We start from the raw sequence: 26,448 nt of genomic DNA, 5'->3' as shown, positions 1-26,448 counted from the left end.
ACACACTGTGTCTATCTCCTTCTTCGTGTTGGCTCTCTGTGTGTGTGCTCTCCGATCCCAACAAGTGGTATCAGAGCTTGGTAGTGAGAGCATTGAGAGCTTCATCATCATTGTTGAGTGTGTTGAAACTTGCTGCTGTTTCATTGCCGTTTTTCGGTTTCGCGCACGCGCGCATTTCTAAAGAGCAGAAGGTTTTTCTGAGCTTGGCATTGGAAGGTTCAGCACTCCGCGAGTATTTTCAGCAGGTGTCCTGTGGTTTAACCCCCCTTTCGGAGCCATTCGTGCCATCAGAAATCCCATCCGAGCTACAGACTAGGAGCTGCGTTTTTCAGCTCTCTTTGGTAGTTTTCTGCTGCCAGAGCTTCCATAGCCATTACAGGTGCCATTGTTGTAGTGTCTTCCACTTACGTGAGCCCACAGCTCATTTGAGAGTGTGTAGCCTCTTCTTGGAGTGGCCTCATACACACAGAAAGAGTGGGAGTTTTGGCGACATTGTCTTCTTCGACTACAGGTACAGGTACGGTTACGGGTACAGGTTACAGGTTACAGGGAGCTTTGGATACAGGTCTCTTCTGTGGTTACAAAACATGTATTTTGACTGTGGGACAGCCATGTATATGGTTGTGGTTTGAGTGGGAGCTTCTACTCTTCTCGGCAGTCTGTTTATGCGTGTTCTTGAGCTACAGGTTTACATCATCTATGTATGTTGATGGATGTGGATATGGCAGTTTGACAGACACTCTTTATGCATGATATTGTGGAGATTTGGTTCACTTATACATAGAGCGGGTTTGCTCTTGCTTGCAGTGTTGCGGTTTGAGTACGGATAGGTACTTGGCTGACAGTAGAGATTGGATTTCGTTGAGCTTGTGCATTGGTTATATGCTCACTTGGATCCATTTATGCTCACGGATTTGTGTAAGCTTGGTCAGCTTATGTCTCTATTGTGGTTATTCAGACATGGAGTATGTTTATGCCTCTATGACAGCTCATTGTTGATGCATTTTGTGGCACAGTTTGCCTAGGCCGGTTGAGTTACAGGTGTCACGGGTTTATGCATTTGTTTGTGGATTTCTACGTACGTTTTTTGACCATATTATGGGCTGATTTATACTCTATGCGTTTGCTTTTTGATTGAGCAGCAGGTGTTGTCAGATTTGCAACACTACTTTGTTGTGGCAGTTTGTTGGTTGGTTACAGGTTTCTCATTGTTGCATTCTTGTTGTAATGGGCACTAAAGAGGACACAGTTTTCAATATTGAGAAGTTGGATGGTGCTAACTTCTCATATTGGAAAGATCAGATTTGGGATGTCTTGGTGCAGAAGAAACAGATTCGACCTCTAAAGTTTCAGGGAGTTAAGCCAGAGAACATGGAGAGGGATGATTGGGAGGAGTTGGATGAGATGTGCAGGTCTACCATTAGGCTTTCCCTTTCAAAGTCTGTTTATTACAATGTGAAAGATGCACAGGGTGGAGCTTATGAGCTATGGCAGCGGATTTGCGATATGTATGATAAGCATTCGGCTGCTTCTATGGTGTATTGGATTAAAAAGCTTATTGATTTGCGAATGGAGGAAGGTGCTTCCATGAATGCGTATTTGAATGAGTTCAATACAATTTTCAGCCAACTTGCTACGCAGGAAATTACGTTTGAGGAAAATGTAAAAGCTATGTTTTTACTTGTCACGTTGCCTGAGTCATGGGACACATTTAGGACAGCCATAAGTAACTCGGTTCCTGCGAATGAGTTGACAAGTACTAATGTGGAGTCTAGTCTTCTCACGGAAGAGATTAATCGAAAGAATAATGCAGGTAGTAAGTCTTCTAGTGCAATGGTTATCAGAGGCAGGACTATGGACAAGTATAAGTCCAACAGGGGTAAATCTAGAAGCAAGTCCCGTGCAGGCACAAGTAAAAAGGATGTGGAATGTTTTCATTGTGGTAGAAAAGGCCATTTCAAAAAGGATTGTTACAAGTGGAAAAGGGAAAATGGAGATGGTAAGAAGAAAGACCATGATGCTAAGGACAAGCCTAAATCCAATGTCAAGATTGAGGAGTTAAATGCAACACAGGGAGAGTGTAGCTCTCAAGATGACCATGTATGTGCTCCGACTAGTGCTACTAGTGAAGAGCTTGGTGATGTGTTGCTTGCATCCTATTTTGATGACGCTTTTCTTCTCACTCATGAGCGTAGTATGCCTATGGATTGGGTCATTGACAGTGGTGCTTCTTTTCACGTTACGCCTCATAGGTCGTGGTTTCATGACTACGATGCTTCGAGCACAGGTACTGTCAGGATTGCCGATGGGCGTTCTATGCAGATTCATGGCATTGGGGATATTCATTTGGCTATGCCAAACTCTACTACGTTTGTCTTGCAGCGTGTGCGTCATGTGTCGGCTCTTGCAAAAAGCTTGATTAGTGTGGGTCAGTTGGATTCACTTGGTTTCAATGTATCTTTTGGTGATGGAGGTTGGAAGATCACCAAGGGCAGCCTTGTTTTGGTTAAAGGTGCTAAGAGGAATACGTTGTATTCCCTTTGTGTAGCTAGTGTGGCTGATCACATTGTGGGGATCACTGAGCAACCTCCTGCTTCTTTATGGCATCAGCGTTTGGGGCATATGTCACTAAAAGGTTTGAAGTTGTTGGCACGTGCGGATTACATTCCCGTTTCAGATTTTGGTGGTTTTGAGTTTTGTGAGCATTGCCTTTATGGTCGACATGCTCGGTCTTCTCATAAGAAAAGTGTTCCACACAGATCTTTGGAAAAGCTAGCTTTGGTGCATAGTGATGTATGTGGGCCGATGCCCAATGCTTCTCTTGGAGGTGCTATGTACTTTGTTACGTTCATTGATGATGCTAGCAGGAAGGTATGGGCATACCCCATTCGTAAGAAGGATATGGTGTTTGATATATTTAAGCAATGGTTGGCTCTTGTTGAGAACCAATCAGGTTGTAAGTTGAAGTGCTTACGTACGGACAATGGGGGTGAATTTATGTCTCATGCATTCACAACATTATGTGTTGAGAAGGGTATACGGCGCGAGCTTAGTGCTCCCTATACACCTCCTCAAAATGGTGTGGCAGAGCGCATGAACAGGACTATACAGGAAAAAGTCCGTAGTATGCTTTCTATGGCTGGTTTGTCAAATGGATTTTGGGCTGAAGCTGTTGCCACTTCTGTGCATTTGATAAATCGTTCACCTAGTGTTCCTTTGGGCTTCAAAGTGCTTGAAGAGGTATGGACAGGTTTGCCACCTTCGTATGGTCACCTTCGTGTTTTTGGCTGTGAAGCTTATGTACATGTACCTAAGGCAAAACGCAGCAAATTGGATCCAAAGAGCAAGAGATGTATCTTCTTGGGTTATGGTAGCTCTGGTGAGATGGGTTATCGATTGTGGGATCCTATTGACAGGAAGATTGTGCGCAGCCATGATGTTGTTTTTCATGAGGACTCTATGTATAGAGCATCACCGCGAACGGTTGAGGTTCGGCATGTGATATTTGAGGAGGATGGTCATCGGTATGATGGTCCCATGGCTGCTCGTGGGCAGCCCATTGACCCTCAAGTGGGAGATCAGCCCTTGTTGGGAGATCATGTAGATGTGGGACAGCCAGATCAGCCCTTGTTGGGAGATCATGTAGATGTGGGACAGCCAGATGCACCTTCTGCACAGTCTTTGAGGCGTTCAGAGCGGCGTGCAAGACAGCCTCAGCGTTTTGTGCCTTCTATGGATTATGTATTGTTGACTGATTGCGGGGAGCCATCATGTTATGATGAGGCCATGTCTAGTGTTGACAAGCTCAAGTGGGAGCAGGCTATGCAGTCAGAGATGGATTCGTTGATCCAAAATAAAACGTGGGAGCTTACTCCTTTGCCAAAGGGTAAGAAGGCACTACCATGCAAGTGGGTTTACAAGATAAAATTGTGTTCAATGGATTCAAAGCCTAGGTACAAAGCAAGGCTTGTGGCTAAAGGATTCAAGCAACAGAAGGGCATTGATTTTGACGAGATCTTCTCCCCAGTGGTGAAGATGTCTACTTTGCGTATGTTGTTTGCCTTGGTAGCTACAGAAGACATGGAGTTGAAGCAAATGGATGTAAAGACAGCTTTCTTACATCCGGACTTGCACGAGGATTTGTACATGGAGCAACCAAGTGGGTTTGTTATTCATGGTTCAAAGAAGATGGTATGCCGGCTTCTTAAGACCTTGTATGGGCTGAAGCAATCATCTCGTGAATGGTATCGTAAGTTTGATGCATTCATGAGTTCATTGGGTTATGTACGCAGTTATGAGGACCCATGCCTCTATACTCGCAAGGCTGCAGATGGTAGTCTTATTGTTTTGGTTTTGTATGTGGATGACATGCTGATCGCAGGGAAGTGTATTTCTGATGTGGATGCCTTGAAACATAGGCTACATGAGACCTTTTCCATGAAGGATCTTGGGGATGCCAGTCATATTTTGGGTATGCGGATCACTCGTGATCGTTCTCGCAAGATGCTCTTTCTTAGTCAGAAAGAGTACATTGACAGGGTGCTTGAGCGTTTTCATATGGAAGGGGGGAAGGCCATTAGTACCCCGTTGCCTCCATATGTAAAACTCAGCCATGATGACTGCCCTCAGACAGATTTGGAGACTACAGAGATGTCTCAGATTCCCTATGCGTCAGTTGCTGGTTCCTTGATGTATGCCATGGTGGCTACGCGTCCAGATCTTGCTCATGCAGTTGGTGTGGTTAGCAGGTACATGTCTAACCCGGGCAATCGTCATTGGGATGCAGTGAGAGGTATTCTCAGATACTTGAGAGGGACTTCAGAGTTGTCCCTATGTTATGGTGAGAAGGATATGTCTGTTTGCGGATATACAGATTCAGACTATGCAGGGTCAGTGGACTCGAGGAAGTCTACTAGCGGCTATGTGTTCACAGTTGCAGGTGGACCGGTTTCGTGGGCATCACGTTTACAGCCATGCGTTGCTTTGAGCACTACAGAGGCTGAATATATGGCTGCCACTGAGGCTGCCAAGGAGGCCGTATGGCTCTCACGACTAGTGGGAGATCTTGGTATGGCTTGTGATGCTCCGATTCTACATTGTGATAGCCAGAGTGCCATAGCATTGGCACGGAATCCTGTCTTCCATGCGAAGACAAAGCACATTGAGGTGAGGTATCACTTCATACGAGAGGTGCTAGAGGACAAGCGCATAGAGCTTGTCAAGGTACACACTGACGATAACCCTGCTGATCTACTCACGAAGTCGTTAGCCTCACAGCGGTTTGCACACTGCAGATTGCTGATGGGTATGGCTTGACTTCTTTTGCTGTACTTTGGCCACTTTAAAGGCACACTGCCTTTAAGTGGGAGATTGTTGGGTTAAAGGCCCGTGTGCCCGGCTGCCCGTTGTTCAGCCGCCCATGTACAGCCATTCATTTACTCATTCATAATAACTATACTCATAACTACACATTGTAGTGCGAGTACCGCCCCGCCACACACTGTGTCTATCTCCTTCTTCGTGTTGGCTCTCTGTGTGTGTGCTCTCCGATCCCAACAATTTTTAAGCGGGAATCCCAATGCGGAGAAATTGCATGCATGAGTGCCAAGTGGCACTTTTTGGTCAATTTACCACGTTTGGGAGAACAAAACTCGTAACTGACTCTTTGGAGCAGTTTTGGAGGCTGATAACTCTGATTTTCAGCCATCTCTCTCCATTTTTGAGCTTTCCATGACTTTACCTAAGACTAAGGAGCTCATTTTCAGCATTGTAAGGCATCGGATGCGTGTTTATAGGGTTGTTTTGCTGCGTTTTCAGCGATACACAGGTATTGGCAGCCATGGAAATCTCCCCCGTTTTGCATCTATTTGTTCACAGATGCATTACAAGTTAAGGGCAGAAGAGGGGGCGCTCGATTTACGCTGGGGGGATGCTTCTTTGAGAACTGGTCACAGGTTAAGAGCTATGGAGTGCTTTCTTTCCGTCCCATGTACAATGTGGTGCTAGGAGTGATGCCCTGCACACTATACATTGCTCTCTCTCTCCCCTACGTGCAGTTATGTGATGTCCCACAAGAGGGCTCTTCATTTGACTGATGTACAGCTGTGTGGGTTCATGCTTTTGTGCTGAGGCAAGAGGCTTCTTGAGCAGGAACAGGACTCTAAAGCAGGAACCGTTGAGGGTCATAACCTCACCGTACAGGTGCGTTTTCAGCGCTGTGTATGCGCTGTAAATTGACTGTTTTTCAGCCATACGGACGCCAGAACCATTGGGAATAGTGCCCCACTGGCAGAGGACAGTTAGGGGACTGTTTGGGGCTGAAAACAGGGCAAAAACCAGTAAATACAGCGTGCTGAATTTACTGTTTTTGGGCAGGAATCAGAGGGTTTATGCAAGTGGAAGTGAGTTCCAGCAGGGGAATTGGTTTCTTGCAAGTTTTGGGGCTGTTATGTTGCCGAAATTTGGCCAAATCAAGTGGTATCTAGTTGGATATAGACAAAGGATCCCCAGGACTCTACTTGTAAATTTACCCTCTCAAAGAATAAAGAAATACCGAAAGGGGTGCCAATTTTGGGGCCTACAGGTTGTCGGCGTCTGCTCGGGGCATTCTAGCTTCTGAGCCATGTGTGTATTCAAGTGTTAATTCCCGTCGCAGGTTCTTTTTGCAAAGTGCTCTGTGTGTGTGTCTAAAGTAAAGAAATTTCGGGTGAAAGCCAATGCCTACCGCCCTCGGGCCAATTTCAGCATGGAATTCCGCCGGGCCAGTGTCGAGTAAATTGTGAATTGTTTTGAAGTGGTTATTTGGTGCTGTCACGGTAGATTCTTGACTTGGAGTGTCCAAGTCTGTTACAGTGGTATCAGAGCACAGCCGATTTCTCTTCTACGAGAAATCCGATCCGAATTTTTTTCTGCGGCACCTATGGCTTCAGGCAAAGATCAGTCGACTCCCTCTGCATCCGGAGATGCGGGAAGGGATGACAACGAAGATTCAGGCAAGGAGTATGACCCACCTTGGCCTACTCAGGCGGAGCATCGAGAGATAGAGCATCGTCAACTGATCAGCGATGCAACAAAGATGATGCTCAATTTTGCGAAGGACCCAAAATTTGCAAAATATATGAGCGAGACTTCTTTCTAGGAGGTGCAGGCGCAGTGGCAGAAAACCACAACACCACCCCCAAAACCCGCTCTCAAGAATCCTTCTGCTCACAAGAAGTATTCAGAGAAGGAATTAAAAGAGGTGGTTGATGCACGGATTGCTCAGCTTTTTGACGTGCAAAACAAAGCTAAAAAGCACGGGAAAAAGCAGAAGAAAGGCATTGACATCACGTCCTACTGGATCTTTTGGAGTTCTTGCATCAACCAGCTTCAGCGGTTGATCAAGAATTTTTTGTGGTCGGGGCGTGATACACAGTCAATAGGGGCCAAGGTCTCTTGGTAGGTCATTACACTTCCTCGATCTTAGGGATGCCTCGGGATCAATCACCCAACACGATAGAGTAGAGCTCTGCTTTGGAAGTTCATTGTCAAAGGACTTCTTCTAGGAGCAAAGCCCAGCTACCAACCGGAGGATTCAACACAAAGTTCCACAGGCAGGCGCTCCATGGGGTCCGCCTACACGATGGATCTTCACAAAGATTCACAGAGTGGGACTGAGTAGAGGCTGGGAGGATCGCTTTGCATTGAGTATACTTCGCTCTTGGGAGCAGCTGAAGGAGAGCTTAGAGCAGCATGAGCCGAGATGCTTGGAGGAGCCCTTGAGGCAGCCACTGATCTGGAACCCCTTGGTTCGCACAGAGAGGGATCATATGGTAGGGAGTCCGCCACATGTTTCTTGCGGGGCCTTAGCAAAGGGCCCTGCTAGTACTTTTGGGGATTGGCTGCACTTCAGCTCATTGCCAGAGGAGTTACACAGCGACAGACTGCGTGGTATGCGTGGAGCCTTGAGTAAGGATGTTTTAAAGGCCATTCCTGCTGACTGGCATGCACCTCTTGCGTCCATGGCTCCCCATTGGATGGGCGCATTTACTAGACTGGAGGTCTTGATTGCAGTTAAGGCGTGCTCTGCCAGTGGCATTTGTCTCTTCTTCAAGGTTCAGAGTAAGGGCAGATAGCATCGTGTCCTATCGGAGCCACTAGAGATCTCAGAGTGCTACTTCGAGCTGATCAGAGTGTTGGGCGTCAGTGCAAGATCATGCGTCTCGACCACGACCCAGCCAACTTAGAGAGAGGAGGATGGAGACTGGGGGCTTTGGAGAGCCGCTCCCTAGCCCCTGTTCAGTGGGATCTTGGAGAGTGGTTTTGGCGAGATCCCTTCATTGCTAGAGACCACCCACGGATTCTCTTTTTTCAGTACACTGCCCGCTTGGGCTGTCACATGCTGACTGCTCAACGTGAGATCTCTCCAGCAGCAGCGGACCACTGGCAGAGGGAGGGCCTCTTACCTGAGTTCTTGAGAGAATTTTGGACGCGTCTCTGGGACAACCGGAAACCCAAGAGAGCCACGATGTTCCAATGGCTGGTTGCTCACAGGGTCATAGCAGTGGGCAACTAGTTGGAGCACAGTGGCCACCCTTCAACGTGAGCATGTGGTCATCATAGAGAGGCACAGAGGCATTGCCTATGGGACTGTCCCATGGCACAACAGATATGGCTGCAAATCATTGGTTTGCTCCCCTCGGCAGGATGGTCCACCCTCACGGGCCTAGCACTCCACTACAAGACAGAGTCAATCAGCATGATGATAGAGATACAGGATGGCCAACCACGACTACGCCCAGCCTTGGAGGTGCCCCCCCAGGAGTGGAGACAGGAGGCCGACGGCTGATGGGCCCTCATCAGCAGCATGACACTGTGGTTCATATGGCGGGCCTGTTGCTTTTGCATTTTTGAGGACAGAGCAGTTCCACTTGCCAAGACAGTACGAGACATTTGGCTAGAGCTCAAACACACCCTACGCGGCCAGTTTGGCCAGCTTTAGGATGGATCGGATCGCATGAGGGAGCGTCATCAAGCCTTCTTGCGACTATGGAGTTCGGGCCCCTTCTTCACTATTGAGAAGGGGACCCCCCGATGGCATTACCACCCACTTTCCTGATCTAGCCTACATTTGTACATATTTTCAGCTGGGAGAGTCTCCTCTCATGTATCATTCCCTTCGGGGGTGTTGTAGCCCAATTGACACAAATGGATGACATGGCACTTCTGCTTACGTGAACACGACCGTATGGAACCCTCGGATTTCACACTGACATCCTGACATGGCAGACAATACGGACTTCCGTCACTTGCGCTAACAGGTGATGATGTGGCAGCCTATACGGATTTCTGCAAATTGCGCAAACTGGTTATTGGGGCAGATTTTAGATCAGATGCTTTTTGGATTGACTGCTTTTGAGTTTAACAGCTTTTGGGGTGTTGCTTTTTGGGCATCTCTTGTAAGAATAAATAAGCCCCAAGGGCCTCACTCTTTAGAGCATCTGGACGTAGAGTCTTTGAGAATAGAGAACCTCTCGGGTGTTGTACCTTGCTCGATTGTTAATATAAAATTAAATATTGAAAGGGGCGTCAGATTTTGGGCCAACGCCTCTAGGCATGGAACTACGGTGGGTTGTGTCGGCTCAAAGTTTAAAGTTGTGAAGTATTTTTAAGTCGGGAAGGTCAGATCTGCGAGGTTTGGGGGCGGCGGTACGGACCCTAACTGCTGAAAATGCAAAACGTTGATGCAGAAAGTGAAGGCGATGATGGAGCTTCTTGCTGTGAACGAGAGAGAGAGAGAGAGAGAGAGAGAGAGAGAGAGAGAGAGAGAGAGAGAGAGAGAGAGGTCTATTTGCGTACGACAAACAGCCCGCACGCTATCTCAATCTTTTGTTATTATATGTTAGGGTACATTATAAAGTTGGGCCATTTAAATGGCCCAAGGGGTGGTTCCCACCCCCCACTATAAGTGAGTAAAAATAATGTATACAAGGAGGCCAAGGAGACCCAACAACCTCCCACTTAAAGGCCCGATGTGGTACCTTTAAGTAACTCCCATTAAGTGTAAGCAATGTTGATGTTGTGTCTTAGCAAGACACTTAGATCCTGTGTCTTGACCTTTGTCAGTGTGACAAGGCCATCATCCAAGACCTGTCGTATAAAATGGTACCGCACATCAATGTGTTTGGTACGAGCATGAAACATGGCATTTTTAGCCAGGCATAAAGCACTTTGACTATCACAACCAAGTACTGGAGCATATGCAGGAAGACCAAAATCTCTGACCAACCTGCCAAGCCAAATAGCTTCTTTAGAAGCCTCTGTGGCTGAAATATATTCAGCCTCTGTAGTGCTCAATGCCACAATCATTTATATACATATCCACTAGTAGACTTTCTAGTGTCAAGATCACCTGCCATGTCCGAATCACAGAAACCCCGCAGTGATAATGTACCCTTTCCATAACATATACATGTGTCCTGTGTACCTTTTAAGTACCTGAAAATGCCTTTCACTGCCTCCCAATGTGGTTTGCCAAGATTAGACATAAACCTGCTAACAACTCCCACTGCATAAGCAATGTCTGGTCGTGTAGCAACCATGGCATATATCAATGAACCACAACCTGAAGCATAAGGAATGCCTTTCATAGCATGGGCAGCTACATCATCTTTTGGGCAATCAAGCTTGCTAAGCTTTGTGTGCGAAGGTAAAGGCACACCAAGAGGCTTAGCATCAGCCATATTAATCTCTCAAGCACTTTCTTGATGTACTTGTCTTGAGAAAGGGAAAGAAGACGCTTCTTTCTATCCCTCGTAATACGCATACCCAAAATATGTTCAGCTGCACCCAAATCTTTCATTGAGAAAGCTGAATTCAACTCCCTTTTCAAAGCATTCAAAGTCTCCTTATGCTTGCCAGCAATCAACATGTCATCCACATATAGGACTAGCGCAATAAGACTACCATCAGGAGCATTTTTAGTGTAAAGGCAGTGATCTGCATGGCTGCGTTTGAACCCATGGTTGAGCATAAAAGTATCAAATTTCTTGTACCACTGTCTAGGGGATTGTTTCAACCCATACAAGCTATGTTTCAATTTGCATACCAAATGCTCTTTCCCTGGAATGACAAAGCCCTCAGGCTGTTGCATGTACAACTCCTCATCCAAGTCACCATGTAAGAAAGCAGTGATCACATCGAGTTGATCCAGCTCCAAATCCAAGATAGCACATAAAGCAAACAGCACACGGAGAGTAGACATCTTCACCACAGGTGAAAAAATCTCCTGGAAATCAATGCCTTCCTTCTGTGCATAACCCTTAGCAACTAGATGTGCTTTGTACTTGGGTTTGTCATCAACACATTTGACCTTATAAACCCACTTGTTAGGAATAGCCTTCCTTCCTTTGGGCAAAGGCACAAGCTCCCATGTATTATTGCATACAGTGATTGCATCTCAGATTTCATAGCAAGCTTCCACTTACTCTTATCTTCATAGGACTGGGCCTCTTTGTATGTAAGAGGCTCTCCCTCATCAGTCAACAAAATACAATCCAAAGATGGCTGAAACCTCTCTGGTTGACGTCTCTGACGCGTAGACCTCCTCACCCAATGATCTATGTTTACCGGCAATGGGTCTACATAATGTGGAACATTAACCCCATCAATTAGAGGCTGATTTTCAGCATTTATACCCTACTGTAATTGATTTTCAGGCTGCTGTAACTGATTTTCAGCATGCTGATTTTGACCCTCAGACTGAATTTCAGCATCCCCCTGCTGTCCATTATCATCTGGCTCAATGATAGCACGCTAGCCCTCATGATCAGCATCAAAAGGAGCTGAATTTTCAGTAGAAAATGGCTGTGGATGTGATTGATCATGTTGAAATTTCACCTTTTTCTTATCCAAGTCACTGGATGTGGCATTTTTCAGCAGCTTAAGTTCATTAAATACCACATCCCGACTGCGAATTACCTTATGTGACCCCGGAATCCAAACTCTATATCCGATTTCACCTTCATCTCCGTAACCCAAGAAGATGCCTTTCAAGGATTTCATACCGAGTTTGGTTCTCAAGTCAACAGACACATGTACATAGCATTCACAACCAAAAACTTTCAAGTGGTCATATGAACTCGGTTTGCCAGACCAAACCTCTTTAGGAATGCCACCATCAAGTGCACGATGTGGAGATTGGTTGCATATATGCACCGCGGTTTTAAGTGCCTCTCCCCAAAACAAATTCGAGAGATTAGTTGTAGACAGCATGCATCGAATCTTCTCACATAGCGTGCGATTCATATGCTCCGCCACACCATTTGAAGATGGATTATAAGGGGCAGTGAGCTCCCTTTTAAATCCATTCTCACCACAAACAACATTAAAGTCTTTAGAAACATACTCCCCCCCATTATTTGTACGTATGCATTTAAGTTTCAAACCCTTTTGAGTACAAACAAAGGCATAGAACTTTTTAAATGCATTTAAAACCTCACTCTTATCCTTAAGCAAATAAACCCATAGTTTACGTGAACAATCATCAATGAAAGACACAAAGTAACGAGAACCACCATGAGTTTTTATTGGCATTGTGCATACATCAGAATGTACGAGATCCAAAATACTAGCCTTTTTAGAGGCTCCATGAGAGTAAGAAGCTTTTACATGCTTCTCAAGTAAACAATCATCACAAAAATCAAGTTTAGAGCTTTTTACATCAATCCTACCAAGGGAGGAAAGTGTCTGCAACCCCTTATGACTGATATGTCCAAGACGCTTATGCCAAAGCTCCATGTGTGATTGCACTTCTACAATTGCGACAAAACGGCCAAGTAATGCCTTGCAATGCAGATAGTATAAAGTACCCTTCTTACTGCCTCTAGTAATAAGCATAGATCCCTTTTGGATCTTCCACATGCCACCACCAAAAGTAGTGAAGAAGCCTTTGCTATCCAACTGCCTAACTGAAAGCAAACTCTTCTTGATACGAGGCACATACCTAACATCACGAAGAGTGAGTCCCTCGCCATTATCAAGTGCTAGGTGTGTGGTGCCAACTCCCTCAATGTCACAAGCACAGTTATTGCCCAAATACACTTTTCCAAGGTTTCCTGCAGTGTATGAGGCAAAACACTCCAAAGAGGGGGTTACATGAAAAGAGGCACCACTGTCAACAATCCAAGATTGTGACAGGCCATCATGAGTAGAAAGCAAAGCATCTATCACATCATGCTTAGTGATATGCATATCCTCAATAGTCATGACATGTGGATCTGAAGATGCAACCCAAAAATCACTAGTGTCTTCATTTTTATCAATCTCTTTAATGACAACACTAGAGATCACATTTGCCTTTTCAGGCTCACTTTCTTTAGGGGTAGAGCTGCCCTCTTTATCATTTTTCTTGCCTTTTGCATTCATTTGCTTCTTGCGCTCCTGCTCTTTCTTAAAAAACCTGCAATCGGGCTTTTTATGCCCCTTTCTTCCGCATTGATAGCAAGTGATGTCTTGCTGTTTTTCCTTGCTTTTGCTGCGATTTCTTTGCTTATTTGCAACATTTTGCCTTTTATCATTGCGTCCACGCACATTATAGGCTGATCCACTGCCACTCCCACTTGACTTGCGTCTAATCTCCTCATTGAGGATAGAACCACACACACCATCATAGGTCAAGTTGGAGTTGTTTCTCAAAGAAAAGCCCAATGCTTCCCAAGACTCTGGCAGTGTCATAAGTAGAAAGATAGCCTTGAGCTTATCATCCTCAAAAGCCTGTAGACCTGAGTCACTCAACTGACTCAAAATTCCAGCAAAGGCATTCAAATGATCAGAGACAGATTTGGACTCATCAAGCACTAAGCTTACAAGCTTCCTCATGAGATGAACCTGATTAACAGGAGTCGTATTCTCTAAGTAGCTTTAAGCTTATCCCACACAGTCATAGCTGTGTCAAGCCCCTTGATATCAACAAGAATATCATCAGTCACAACTATCTTAATGTAAGTAATGGATTTCCTGTTAAGCTTAGTCCAATTTGCATCTGACATACCCTCTGGCTTATTTTCAGCCAATGCATCATCGCACTCTTTCAAGAAAAGAATGCCCTGTATGCGATCCTTCCACAATTCCAAACCTGTACTGTCAAACCTGCGGATCTCAAAGAGGCTTTTAGAGTGCGAGGATGATGAAGTGTCAGCCATGATGAGACAAAACAAAAGCTGATAATTTTCAGCCAAGAAGTACAAGCACTGAACCGCAAGAGCAAACGCAAGTAAACACTGTAAAAGTGTCTGCAAGAACAACTGTAATGCTGTAATTTACTTTAAAAGTAAAATTTTCAGCAAGAAAATATTGAGCATGTCAAACTTAACGCATAGAGCAACCTCGCATCAAGTATACATCACCAAATGCATTTGCAATGACCCCAATGTTGTACATGCCACAGTTTCACTGCATAAAGTACATTTGGCAATACACATAAGAGGTGAAAGTTGCTCAAATGATTGAATAAACACTTGTAGGCTCCACAAGCCTCAATCTCTCTGCTCAAATTGACCACAAATGTAAGTACATAAGTGAAATTTTGTTGGATTTTCAAAAACAGCAAAAGCCCCAAATTCTCACTGCTCAATTCTCCACTGTAACTTCGTCACCTGCACTTGTAAGGAGTGAACTTGATAGTGTTTGTTGAAATTAGCAAAAGCCCTAAGTTTTGTCACGAAAAATTGATGAAATTTGACAAATTTCAGCAAAGAAGCAAAAAGCCCCAATTCCAAACGTGAAATTGAGTTCCCCAAAGTGCGCGATGTTAACCTGCAAACCTGTTGTTGCTGTTTATACACTTGAATATGCAGAAAATGGCCTGCTTTAGCCAAAAACAGCCCAAAAACACCTGTTTTGGACATGTAATTCTCTGTTTTCAGCGTGTGAGCAATGGTAGACACCGTACCGTACTTGAAGAAGAGAGAGAAAGCTCCTACGCTGTTGTTTCTAGAGAGAGAAAATCTGCACAGGAGAGAAAATGCTACCTACGTGGGAGGGAATCGCCTAGGGCACGTAGCCTTGCTCTGATACCAATTTGAAGGCGATGATGGAGCTTCTTGCTGTGAACGAGAGAGAGAGAGAGAGAGAGAGAGAGAGAGAGAGAGAGAGAGAGAGAGAGAGAGAGAGAGAGAGAGCTCGACACAGGTCTATTCGTGTACGACAAAAAACAGCCCGCACGCTATCTCAATCTTTTGTTATTATATGTTAGGGTACATTATAAAGTTGGGCCATTGAAATGGCCCAAGGGGTGGTTCCCACCCCCCACTATAAGTGAGTAAAAATAATGTATACAAGGAGGCCAAGGAGGGCCTTTAGACCTAACAGAAAGTGGTTCTATCGTAAATGAACTGCAAAACGCTAGGCTGATTTGCTGTTCCAAAAACTCTAGAGCTGATGTTGATATCTACTGCAAACCGCTAGAGAATCTGTTGTCGCTAGGCTGATCTACAACTTGCAAAACGCTGGGGTTGATCTACAAATGCTGAAAATGCTAGGCTGTTCTTGATGGCTGAAAACGCTAGGCTGTTCTACCGGGGGTCTTGCTGAGGTGCACTGCCAGACACTTGGTCCCTGCTGCCTCTTCTGCCAGAAAGTGCTAGCGCTAGCTTTCTTATATATTTCCTTAGCCAAATTGCCCTACCTAGTTTCCCAACAAAGTCACTTAATAATAAGTGAAAATTGGCTAAAATAGGAAAAATGGATTCTATGCAGTGTAAAATGCCCTTGACGGGTACTGAGTGTAATCTGATGATTATGCTGTGTGCAACCAGAGGAAATGCAACTACTCTAAGTGTCTTGACATGCACGGCCTGCGAATAGACTCACAAAGGTGCCAAAACACTTCCTAAGTTGATCTAAATCCTAGACATGGAGTAGCTTGTCCATGTACATATAGGGTTAGATGTGCATGTGACATCCCCTCCTTTTTAAAGTGAGGTATTGGTACCGAACTGTATGGCATCGAGGGAGATCGCCAATAGTGTCCGGAATTCTGGAAAAGACTCTTCGCCGACCCACCTGGTGCGTGGGTCGTGCGATACTTAAACTTCATAAAGGTCTGCAACGCTTGCTTCTTTGGGCCGCGTTGAAAGCGACACAAAGTCATCTGTGGCTGCGTCCAAGCTCCAACTTCGGCTATAGTCGTGGATCTACATTCTTCAAGAATCTTCAAGGAGGAAAATTCCTGAAACCACTTGCAACACAAAAACATGAGCATCCCCATTCCATGTAAAGTGATTGGAAAAATACTAGTCTTCTTTAAAGACCGTGCATGCAATGTAGATGAACATAGAGACGGAGTGCCAAACCGTTCATCAAACATACGCAAAAATTGGAATTGAAACTTGTCTTTATGATCTAAATATATGAACTGTGGCAAATCACAATGGAAATGCTGATGCTTGATACTCAATCCTTCTTGTGCTCTTTCTGAGACTGTGTCAGGCCAAGGAAGAGACATGAAATGGGAATTCCTTGATTACAAACATTTCATCTTTTCATGAGTAATCCGCATACATCCGTGCTCATTCATGAGTGAATTGTGTTCATCATACAATATGGCTTGCCTATGGAAAGGGAACACATAAAGATGGTGACTAAAATACAGGAAACCGTCATGAATGAAACACTCGAACAATGCGTGCTGACTAATCATACGAACACATAATACTTCCTGTGGGGGTTCTTGGGACCTCGACTCAAGAGCCAAGATCGGTTCTTGGTGATTGATCGAATCTGCAATGAGGTTAGCTTCACTAGAAAAAGCATCAACTAAACCATCATCCGTGTGAACAATCACATCTATATCCTGCAATTCATCATGCTTGTGAATAATCACATCTTGATCATGCAAATCATGTGTGTCGTGCTTTGGAGAAGACAAGACTAATAGAGTCTCCTTCTCTTGATTCTTTTCAATCTTCACCTGCACATTAGAAATGAGAGATGAAGATTGAACAACTTCTTCCCCACGAATGACAATGGGAGAGTCACTTTTGGCACTGAAAGCGAAAGAATTAGCTGCCCTATAAATGAGAGGGTTATGCTCACGAAACCATCGAATGCCTAAAAGCATATCACATCCTGAGAGAGGAGATACTACAAATTTTCTGCGGAAAGACGCTTGCTGAACAGTGAACAACAAACACATCAAGGCACTCTTGTGTGATGAGAGAGTCCATACCGGGAGCGAAGCCCGACACCTCGAAAGGAGATGTCTTGCGAACCTCCAAGCGGGCTCTTTCGACAAGAGAGTCACTTATCACATCATGCATACTGCCTGGATCAAACAATATGACAAAACACTGACCCTTCACATGACCATAGCAGTTAATGAGAGACTATCAATGGGAGGATCAAGAGAAATTTGGGTCACATTAGTGCTCTTATTTATGGCATTGACAGAGGATGTGAGTTCTGTGGGTTCTTTAGATTCGTTAGATTCAATCTTAGGACATGTTCTTTCTATGTGACCCTTGATGTGACAATGATAACATCGACCTTCCTTAGAATAAATGCTTTGTTCTTTTGACGTGATGTATCCTCCTAAAATTCCTTATGCTGCTTTTTCATATGGAGTGAGCTTAGGTTTAGCAATTGTGCTAGCTTTACCCTTAATTTCATTGTGTCAGTTCTTTTCTGAGAGACTAGAGGAAGATTGGTCAGAGGAGTTACCATTCTTATCGTTCTTACCGTTCTAAGAAGTCTGAGAGATACTTTGCAAAGTCTTGTTCTCCTTAGGCTTTCCCTTATTGTGCTTCATCTCCTATGCGAAAGCAATCGCTACCGCCTTATTGAGATCTATGGGGTCGAGGACTTCGACATCAAACCTGATATAGTCGTCCAACCCGAAAATGAAAGCCTCCTTGCGCTCATCATCCGATTTGCGCAATTGGGTGCCGAGCCGCAAAACACGATTAGAGGAAAATATAATAGACAAACCATTTTGCTTGAGATTGCGCCGATCGTCTTTCAACCGTGCTAGGTATTGTGGTGGCATAAACCGCGTCTTGAGCTTGTCTTGGAAGTCGGCCCAATTGAAGGAAAGGGGCACGCCCTCGTCAGCTTCCTCTAGGTGCGCGACCTACCGTGTCTCTTGCCATGCGTGGTACCAATTAATGGCATCACCGGCAAGGTACATGGCTGCTGTCAGAACCTTGCTATTCCCTGTCTTCTTAGTTGTTGCAAATTAAGCATTAAATTGATGCAACTGTTGGGGTATAAAGCCCAATGTGGTCCCCCAGGTAAGTGGGCGGGCCGGCAGGTATGTACACATATTCTTTTGTTAAAACCTAATAAGAACTCACTATGCTCTACACATTACAGTAGAGCGAGTTCACCATATCGTCGTGCTCTTCTTCTCACACTCTCTCTCGCGTCGCACCTCTGCTCGTACTCCTTCAACTGGTATCAGAGCACAGATCGAGGCTCGGGGCAGCATTTGCAGGTAGCCAGAGTCACCTGCTCAGATTGGAGTGAGATTCGACAGGCGAAGACACGGCCCTTCTGCAAAATCTGAAGCTTTCTTGGTTCATTTGACAGGTTGATATTGGTTCAGAGGACAGTTTACAGGGGAAACTTTGCCGAATTTTTCCCAGGAAAGTAAACTACTGTGAAGAGTAGTTATGGCTGGATCACAGGACACTGCTCTTTACAATATCAAGAAGCTGGATGGAACCAATTTTCCATTGTGGAAGAAGCAGATTTGGCACGTGTTGGTAAAAAAGAAGCAGATAAAACCTATAAAGCTCAAGGGGATAAAACCATAAGATATGGACGAAGATGAATGGAGCGAAATGGATGAATTGGCACTTTCTCCCATTATGCCGACTTTGGCAGAAAGCGTTTACTTCAATGTAGCCGACGAGATGTCGGCTTATCAAGCATGGACAAAGTTGAGCGATCTCTATGAGAAGCAGAGTGCAGCTTCACAGGTATAGTGGCTTAAGAAGCTTGTTGATTTGAAGATGAAAGAAGGGACCCCTATGTCCAATCATCTGAATGAATTCAACACCATCTACAGTCAGTTGTCAGCTCAAGGTGTCAAGTTTGATGAACTTGTTAGAGCTATGTTCCTGTTGATCACATTGCCGGAAAGTTGGGACACTTTTCGCACAGCTTTGAGTAATTCTGCACCTCTAGATGGTTTGACCATAGCAAGTGTAGAAGGCAGTCTGCTTACTGAAGAAACCAACAGAAAGACAATGGACAAAGGCAAAGGAAGAGCCTTAGTTGTCAGGGGAAGGACCAAAGAAAAGGACAAAGGTGGAAAGAGGAATCGGTCTCGTAGCAAGTCCCGCAGTGCTAAAGGCAAGAGTGACATAGAATGCTACAATTGTGGCAAGAAGGGTCACATGAAAAGAGACTGCAGAGAATGGAAAGCAGAAAAAGGCAAAGAGAAAGCTGAAGACCATGGTGAGAAGAACAAGTCCTCAGTGAAGATTCAAGAAATAAATGTGACAAACACTGTTGCAGAGGATGTCAGGAGACATCTACTTCTTGAAGAATACAATGGACTCAGCTCTTCTTACAACATCTGATGGAAATGCACTGAGTGACTGGATTATAGACTCAGGGGCATCACTTCATGTGTCTCCAAACAAGGAGTGGTTTACCTCTTATGTGACCACTAAAGATCATGTTCGGCTAGGCAATGGGCAGACATGTGAGATCTTAGGTGTTGGAGATGTTCAATTGAAGTTTCAGAATGGCTCTTCTTTCACGCTGAAGAATGTGAGACATGTTCCCGCAATTACAAAGAGCTTGATCAACACAGGTTTACTTGATGATGCTGGCTACGTCACCACTTTTGGACAGAACATGTCGAAGATATCCAAGGGTTCTATGACAGTAGCACATGGAGTAAAGTCTGGAGGACTTTACATGATTTATGTATCAAATGTCTCTAAAAATGTAATCAATGCAACTGAGCAGCCGAATGTTTCTTTGTGGCATAGCCGGTTAGGATATATGTCCAAGAAGGAAATGGAAATCTTGTCTCGTTCTGGTTATTTGCCTAGCTTTTCATTTAATGATTTTGAATTCTGTGAACATTGTCTGTATGGTAAGTAAACACAACAGCCACATAAGCATAGAAGCAGTCGAAGAGATACACAGCTGGCACTTGTTCATAGTGATTTGTGTGGACCTATGCCTAACCTATCTCTAGGGGGAGCTTCTTACTTTATGACATTTATAGATGATTACTCGAGGAAAGTATGGGTTTACTTTTTCAAGCATAAGGATGAAGCGTTTAGTGTTTTCAAAACGTTTGTGACACTTGTGGAGAATCAGAGTGGCAAGAAGCTTAAATGCTTACGCACTGACAATGGTGGAGAGTATGTTTCAAAGGCCTTTCAGGACTTTTGTGAGTCAAAAGGTATAAAACGTGAACTTCCTGCTCCTTACAATCCTCCTCAAAATGGTGTTGCTGAGAGGATGAATAGGACCATACAAGAGAAGCTCAGAAGTATGTTGTCTAATGCACAACTGCCAAATGGGTTTTGGGCTGAAGTTGTATCAACAGCTGTTCATCTTATAAATAGATCTCCTAGCAAGGTTTTGCAGAAGGATTCAGTGGCAGAGATGGTATGGTCAGGCAAAATGCCCTCATACAAGCATCTCAAAGTCTTTGGCTGTGAGGCATATACTCATGTTCCAAAGGAATTTAGGAACAAACTTGAGCCAAAGAGTAGAAAGTGCATCTTTCTAGGCTATGGCAATTCTGGTGAGATGGGGTACAGACTTTGGGATCCGGAATCCAGAAAGGTTATCCGCAACAATGATGTTCACTTTAATGAAGCCAAATATCATTCTAAACCAGAGAAAGTTGAGGAGATTAGAAGAGTTGTCTTCCAAGAAGATGGACCTGCACGTGCAAGACAAAATGTCAGGGCTCAAGAGGAGCAAGGATAGGATAGAGTGGAACCACAGGTTGTGGCTGAGCCTGAGCCACCTATTTTGTGTAGATCTGGACGTATCACGTGACCTCCTGATCGGTTTGTTCCATCTATGAACTATGTCATGTTGATTGATTGCAATGAGCCTTCATGTTACAAGGAAGCAATGCAAATGAAGTACTTCGGGAATTGGCAATTGGCCATGCAGTCAGAGATGACAGCTCTGCATAAAAACGAGACATGGAAGCTAGTTAAATTACCACAGGGCAAAAAGGCTCTACCTTGTAAATGGGTTTACAGGTATAAGATCACCGCTCATGATAGTCAGCCAAAGTACAAAGCAAGGCTTGTTGCCAAGGGCTTTAAGGAAGAACAAGGCATTGACTTTGATGAAGTCTTCTCTCCGGTGGTCAAGATGACTACATTGAGATGCTTTCTTGCATTGGTTGCCATATTAGATTTGGTGTTGCACCAAATGGATGTCAAGACAGCGTTCTTGCATGGTGATTTAGATGTGGAAATTTACATGCAGCAGCGAGAAGGGTTTGTTGAGAAAGGCAGGGAAGATTTGGTATGCCAGTTGTTAAAGAGTCTTTATGGCTTAAAACAATCACCGAGGGCATGGTACCATAAGTTCCACAAGTTTATGCTTTCTCAAGGCTACAAACGTGGTGAGTTCGATCACTGTCTATATACAAAGAAGGCTAAGGATGGCAGTTGGCTGATCCTTATTTTGTATGTGGATGACATGTTGATTGCAGGCAAGCACTTGGAAGAAATTTCAGCTTTGAAGGCAAAATCGTTTGACATGAAAGACGTGGGTGAGGCAAGTCATATACTTGGTATGCGCATTGAGAGAGACAGATCAAAGAAGTTGATTTGGTTATCTCAAACAGAGTATATTGACAAGGTTTTGCAACGTTTCAATATGGAGAAGGGAAAGGCATTGAGTGTTCCATTGCCACCATATGTGAAACTTAGCAAACAAGATTGTCCTGTGTCTGAGGAAGAACAGGCTGAAATGGATAAGATTCCATATGCGTCTGCAGTGGGTAGTTTGATGTATGCAATGATTGCTACTCGCCCAGACATTGCATTTGCAGTGGGAGTAGTAAGTCGATACATGTCAAACCCAGGCAAGAAACATTGGGAGGCAGTGAAAGGAATATTGAGATACCTGAAAGCTACAAAGAGTATGCGCATATGCTATGGGAGTCAGGAGCTAAGTGTAAAGGGTTTTACAAACTCAGATTATGCAGGTGACTTAGACAATCGAAGGTCTACGTCAGGGTATGTCTTTACATTGGCTGGTGGAGCAGTATCATGGCGTTCTAGATTACAAGATTGTGTTACTCAGTCTACTACAGAGGCTGAATATGTTGCAGCATCAGAGGCATGCAAAGAATCAATTTGGCTTAATCGACTAGTAACAGATTTGGGAATCAAAGAAGAGATGCCTGTGTTATATTGTGATAGTCAAAGTGCTATACAATTGGCTCGCAATCCAGTTTATCACTCAAAGACAAAGCATGTGGATGTGAAGTATCATTTCATCAGGGAAATGCTTGAGGATAAGCAAATTCAGCTTGTCAAAGTTCACACCACAGAAAATCCTGCGGATCTACTTACAAAAGGACTTCCCTCAGAGAGCTTTGCGCATTTTCGCAAGCAGTTAGGTGTAGGGTAGTACATCACTTCTCTACATCTCTTGTATATTAGCTTGTATAGTAGCTTCTCTCACACTTGAAGTACCACATTGGACTTTAAGTGGGAGGTTGTTGGGGATAAAGCCCAATGTGGTCGCCCAGGTAAGTGGGCGGGCCGCCAGGTATGTACACATATTCTTTTGTTAAAACCTAATAAGAACTCACTATGCTCTACACATTACAGTAGAGCGAGTTCACCATATCGTCGTGTTCTTCTTCTCGCACTCTCTCTCGCGTCGCACTTACGCTCGTACTCCTTCAGCAACCAAGAATGAATAACGCTAGCATCCATCTTACCGTCATACTTACTGAACGTGATCTTCTTTGTGACGGGGTTGATGGAGTTCGAGTCTTTGCTACTTGATGAACTACCAACATCTTTGACCGGCTCGGATTTCGAGGTGAGTACTTGTAGGACCAACTCTTGCATGCGTTGCTCTCTGCGTCTCACGCTCTAGAGTAGCGAATATTGCTTCTCCTTGGATTTGTAATTAGTGGATTTGCAGGCACTCTATGGACCCAAAATCTGACACTTGCAACCACCCTTGAAACTTAGTTTTGAGGAGATGATTGAAATGGTTATACTGGAAGTTCAGGCTTTAAGGACCATGAAGAAACTCTCAATTATTTTTACTAAGATGCCTCTGATCATTGCTCTTTTCATTCCATTAGTAGTATCCAGGCCTCGTGATTTTATCACTTGTTTTCTTGTTTGGTTGCTTGCATGCTTGTTTTGTTTGCGTGTGTTTTTGCCTGTGTTGTGTGTTTTCTTGCTGCTTGCTTGTATGTTTATGCGTGACGCTGCTTGGTTGCCTTTGGAGGTGTGTGAGTGTATGGTTGCATGCGGCCTGTTTACTTGCTTGTTCTTTTTGTTTCATTCTTTGTTTTTGAATAGCTAGGTTAAGATTCTGGGGAGGGCATAGGTGGGTGGAGGTGGTCTTCTTCAGCTTTGTCCTATGCAATGCTTCTGTTTTTGCAGGTTGAAGAGTGTCATAGCCTTGTGGATTGCTGCGAGGGATGGCTTGAGGCTATTTCTCTTCCGGAATTTGATGCAGAGCGTGTGGTGGTGATTCTGAGCCTACTACTGTACGCCTTTTGGTCAAAGACATCTGCAGTCTTTGAGATTCTTTGGTGGAGTTTTTCGCCTCTTCGTCGCAAGTTCGGGTGGCTTGTTTCTGCTTCAGCTATCTGCTACAGTTGTTCCTCCCTCGTTTGTCGCTAGCTTTTGATGTATCACCCATCTTTTGTACCTTTGCATCACTGGTGGTTTTTCCCCTATGGTTTGTTGTAATTGCCATATTTCAGGGGTTTTTTCACTACCAGTTCGGTTTTATCTTGTGTCATCTACGGGCTTATGTAATGCCTACTGGCCTTGTAACTTGGTAACGTAATACAAAAGGGTCAAGCCCTCGTCGAGAGAGAGAGAGAGAGAGAGAGAGAGAGAGAGAGAGAGAGAGAGGTTTTCAGAAATCCTTCCAGACAAGTTTCTTCCTTGCTTCTTTCTTTCTAGGATGATGGCAACTGTAATGAATGCAATTTTTCTACAAGCATCCATGGAAAGTATTGGAATACAAACTAGGGTACAGACAGCTTTCAAAATTGCTGAAATAGCTGAGCCCTACATCAGACGGAGGGCAATAAGACACTTGGAGAAAGGTCGAGTCGTAATATTCGGGGCGGGTACTGGCAATCCTTTCTTCACCACAGATACAGCTGCTGCTCTCCGAGCTGCAGAAAGTAAATTCCTCCCCCCCCCACCCCCTCTCCCCTCACTTACCCATATGCAGACTCTCGTTTCTGTCTATTGGATACCAAGCATCGTTTACTTACCCTGCTTGTCTTGCAGTAAATGCAGAAGTCATGCTAAAGGCAACAAATGTGGATGGAGTCTTTGATAGTGACCCAAAGAAGAACCCAAATGCTGCTCTCTTAGAGCATGTCTCATACAGGGAAGTAACTTCAAAGGGTCTCTCTGTTATGGACGCCACAGCCATTACGCTGTGTCAAGAGAATTATATTCCAGGTAATGTGGACTTTGTGGCTAAACCTTTGCTCTCTAGAAATAAAATATAGTCAGGGTGTTTTTCTATGCTTGAAGAGTGGTTTAACATGGCTAAGTGTCGACCTCTTGATGTTGCACAGTGGTGGTTTTCAACCTTCAAAAACATGGAAACATCTCAAAGGCTCTGATGGGACAGAGAATTGGTACTCTTATTGATCAGAGAGGTGCATGTGCTGAGATGGTTGTCTGAGTTTGCAAGGCTGGATGAAGGTTCTTACCTTAGTGATATTTGGTGAAAAGGAAGGGGTCTTCCCTTTCAGAATGAGAGCAACAGGATTGGCACTGCCGTTCCATCTAATTCAGAGGTCACTCTTATGTCCTTTTTTGGACCCATATATGGATGTGATCCATGTCGTCAGCTTGAGAGCGGGCAAGAAAGTCAGAGAAGACATATGGAAGCCTTTACACACGACTCCCCAGTGCGGTCGGCCATGTCTCCCTTGATTTATTCAAATTGTTCTAATGTAGTCGTATGGGGGTTTCAAGGGTGTATGATAGATATCAGGATTGCCGACTCACATAGGGTTCTTCATAGCTGCCTAAATAGATTGTGCGTGATCAAGCATCCGGCAAGCAACTTGAAGTACGGCACCATCCTTTAGGCAGGATTTACCTTTTAGTGATAGCAATAGTAGCTTCGAAATTCCAATGGTGGCATCAGTTCGATTTTGCCTAGTGTACGGGATAGACATTCTATCCCTTAGCAGATAGCTATTTAGTATCACTTGTTTAATTGGGTTGAGCATTGCTCTCATTTTCCACAAATAACTGTAAAGAGCAGAGCTTATTGAAGTTTTTTATAAACGCTTACTGTAAAGCTCGGCCTTAATCATGCCTTGGTGTCTACTTATTGAGTCTCAATTTCCTATAGGGCACGAAAAAGTTTGCTTGCTTGTGCACATTTGCACACACACAAGACGTGCAGGCCCATCTTTTTCACCTACAGAAGGCTTTAGTGAAGCATGGAATTCTTGGGACCATTGGATAAAGCTTGTCGATGGGTGCCACGCGGAAGTTAATAATGGCAAACCTTTGTCTTCCTGTTTCTTGTGAGAGAGGCAGTAACTAAGCATTTGTCTTTTGTACATGTCGGCCACAATATGAGGTGTGACATTTCTGTTTTCCTAGTTCTATTAATACAAGCATTGAACAATTGGTTACAAGCGTTATTTCTAATTCTCTAATTGCAATTTTTTTTTGTGGTGGACATCCTCTGGCTTTCAAAATCTTTTGAGAGTTGTAGCCCAGAGGATATTTGCACATCTAATAAACAGTTTGATACTTTGGTTTACAACATAGATATTGGTTTAACAAAGTCATATTGTCTTTTTTAGAAGATGAGATGAGAGGAGTGTATGTATGTTAGCAGTATTTACTCAAGTACGAAGAGTCTAGTGCATTTCTAGTGGAAAGTATGTAGCATTCAAACGGTGATATGGTTAAGGATGGTAGCTGTAGCATTCAAATGACAATATGGTTAAGGATGGTAACTTTCAATTTGTAAGAAGAAAGTTTATTAGGAAGAAGAAAGCTTACAAGAGCATATATTATTATATACGATACATTGATCACTAGCCAATAGTATCGAGATTTGCAACTCTTCACGTCCCTCGTGTCATGCAAGTTCAAAATCTCTCTCTCTCTCTCTCTCTCAGGCAGGTCCACCTCCCGCTCCGTGCTCGCATTGGTTGTAGGTCGTGCGTTGGTTCTTGCATGTCATGCACAGGGCCACCTCCCGTCCCCTGCTCGCGCTAGTTTT

The 26,448-nt window shown here is 44.2% G+C and overlaps 2 protein-coding genes across 2 annotated transcripts in view; one reads left to right on the top strand and one right to left on the bottom strand.

Moving 5' to 3' along the window:
* The window catches only part of LOC147436100 (uncharacterized), a 45,265-nt gene extending 19,730 nt beyond the window's left edge, over positions 1-25,535 (top strand). Inside the window, exons 5-7 of the mRNA XM_086488999.1 lie at positions 24,138-24,364; positions 24,474-24,650; positions 24,770-25,535. Coding sequence (XP_086345125.1) covers positions 24,138-24,364; positions 24,474-24,650; positions 24,770-24,879 — 514 coding nt within the window. The 3' untranslated portion in view covers positions 24,880-25,535. The remainder of the gene's footprint in view (positions 1-24,137; positions 24,365-24,473; positions 24,651-24,769) is intronic.
* LOC147436101 (uncharacterized) lies at positions 15,519-16,483 on the bottom strand. The gene has a single exon (XM_086488823.1). It carries the CDS (start codon positions 16,481-16,483, stop codon positions 15,869-15,871), a length of 615 nt encoding a protein of 204 aa, XP_086344949.1. The 3' UTR covers positions 15,519-15,868.
* Positions 25,536-26,448: the final 913 nt, after the last annotated feature.

The sequence above is a fragment of the Adiantum capillus-veneris genome, chromosome 18, assembly GCF_014529385.1.
Source record: "Adiantum capillus-veneris isolate H3 chromosome 18, ASM1452938v2, whole genome shotgun sequence".
In the NCBI taxonomy this organism is placed as follows: Eukaryota; Viridiplantae; Streptophyta; class Polypodiopsida; order Polypodiales; family Pteridaceae; genus Adiantum; species Adiantum capillus-veneris.
Note: the sequence above shows the minus strand (reverse complement) of the source record. Positions and strands in the feature narration are given on the sequence as shown.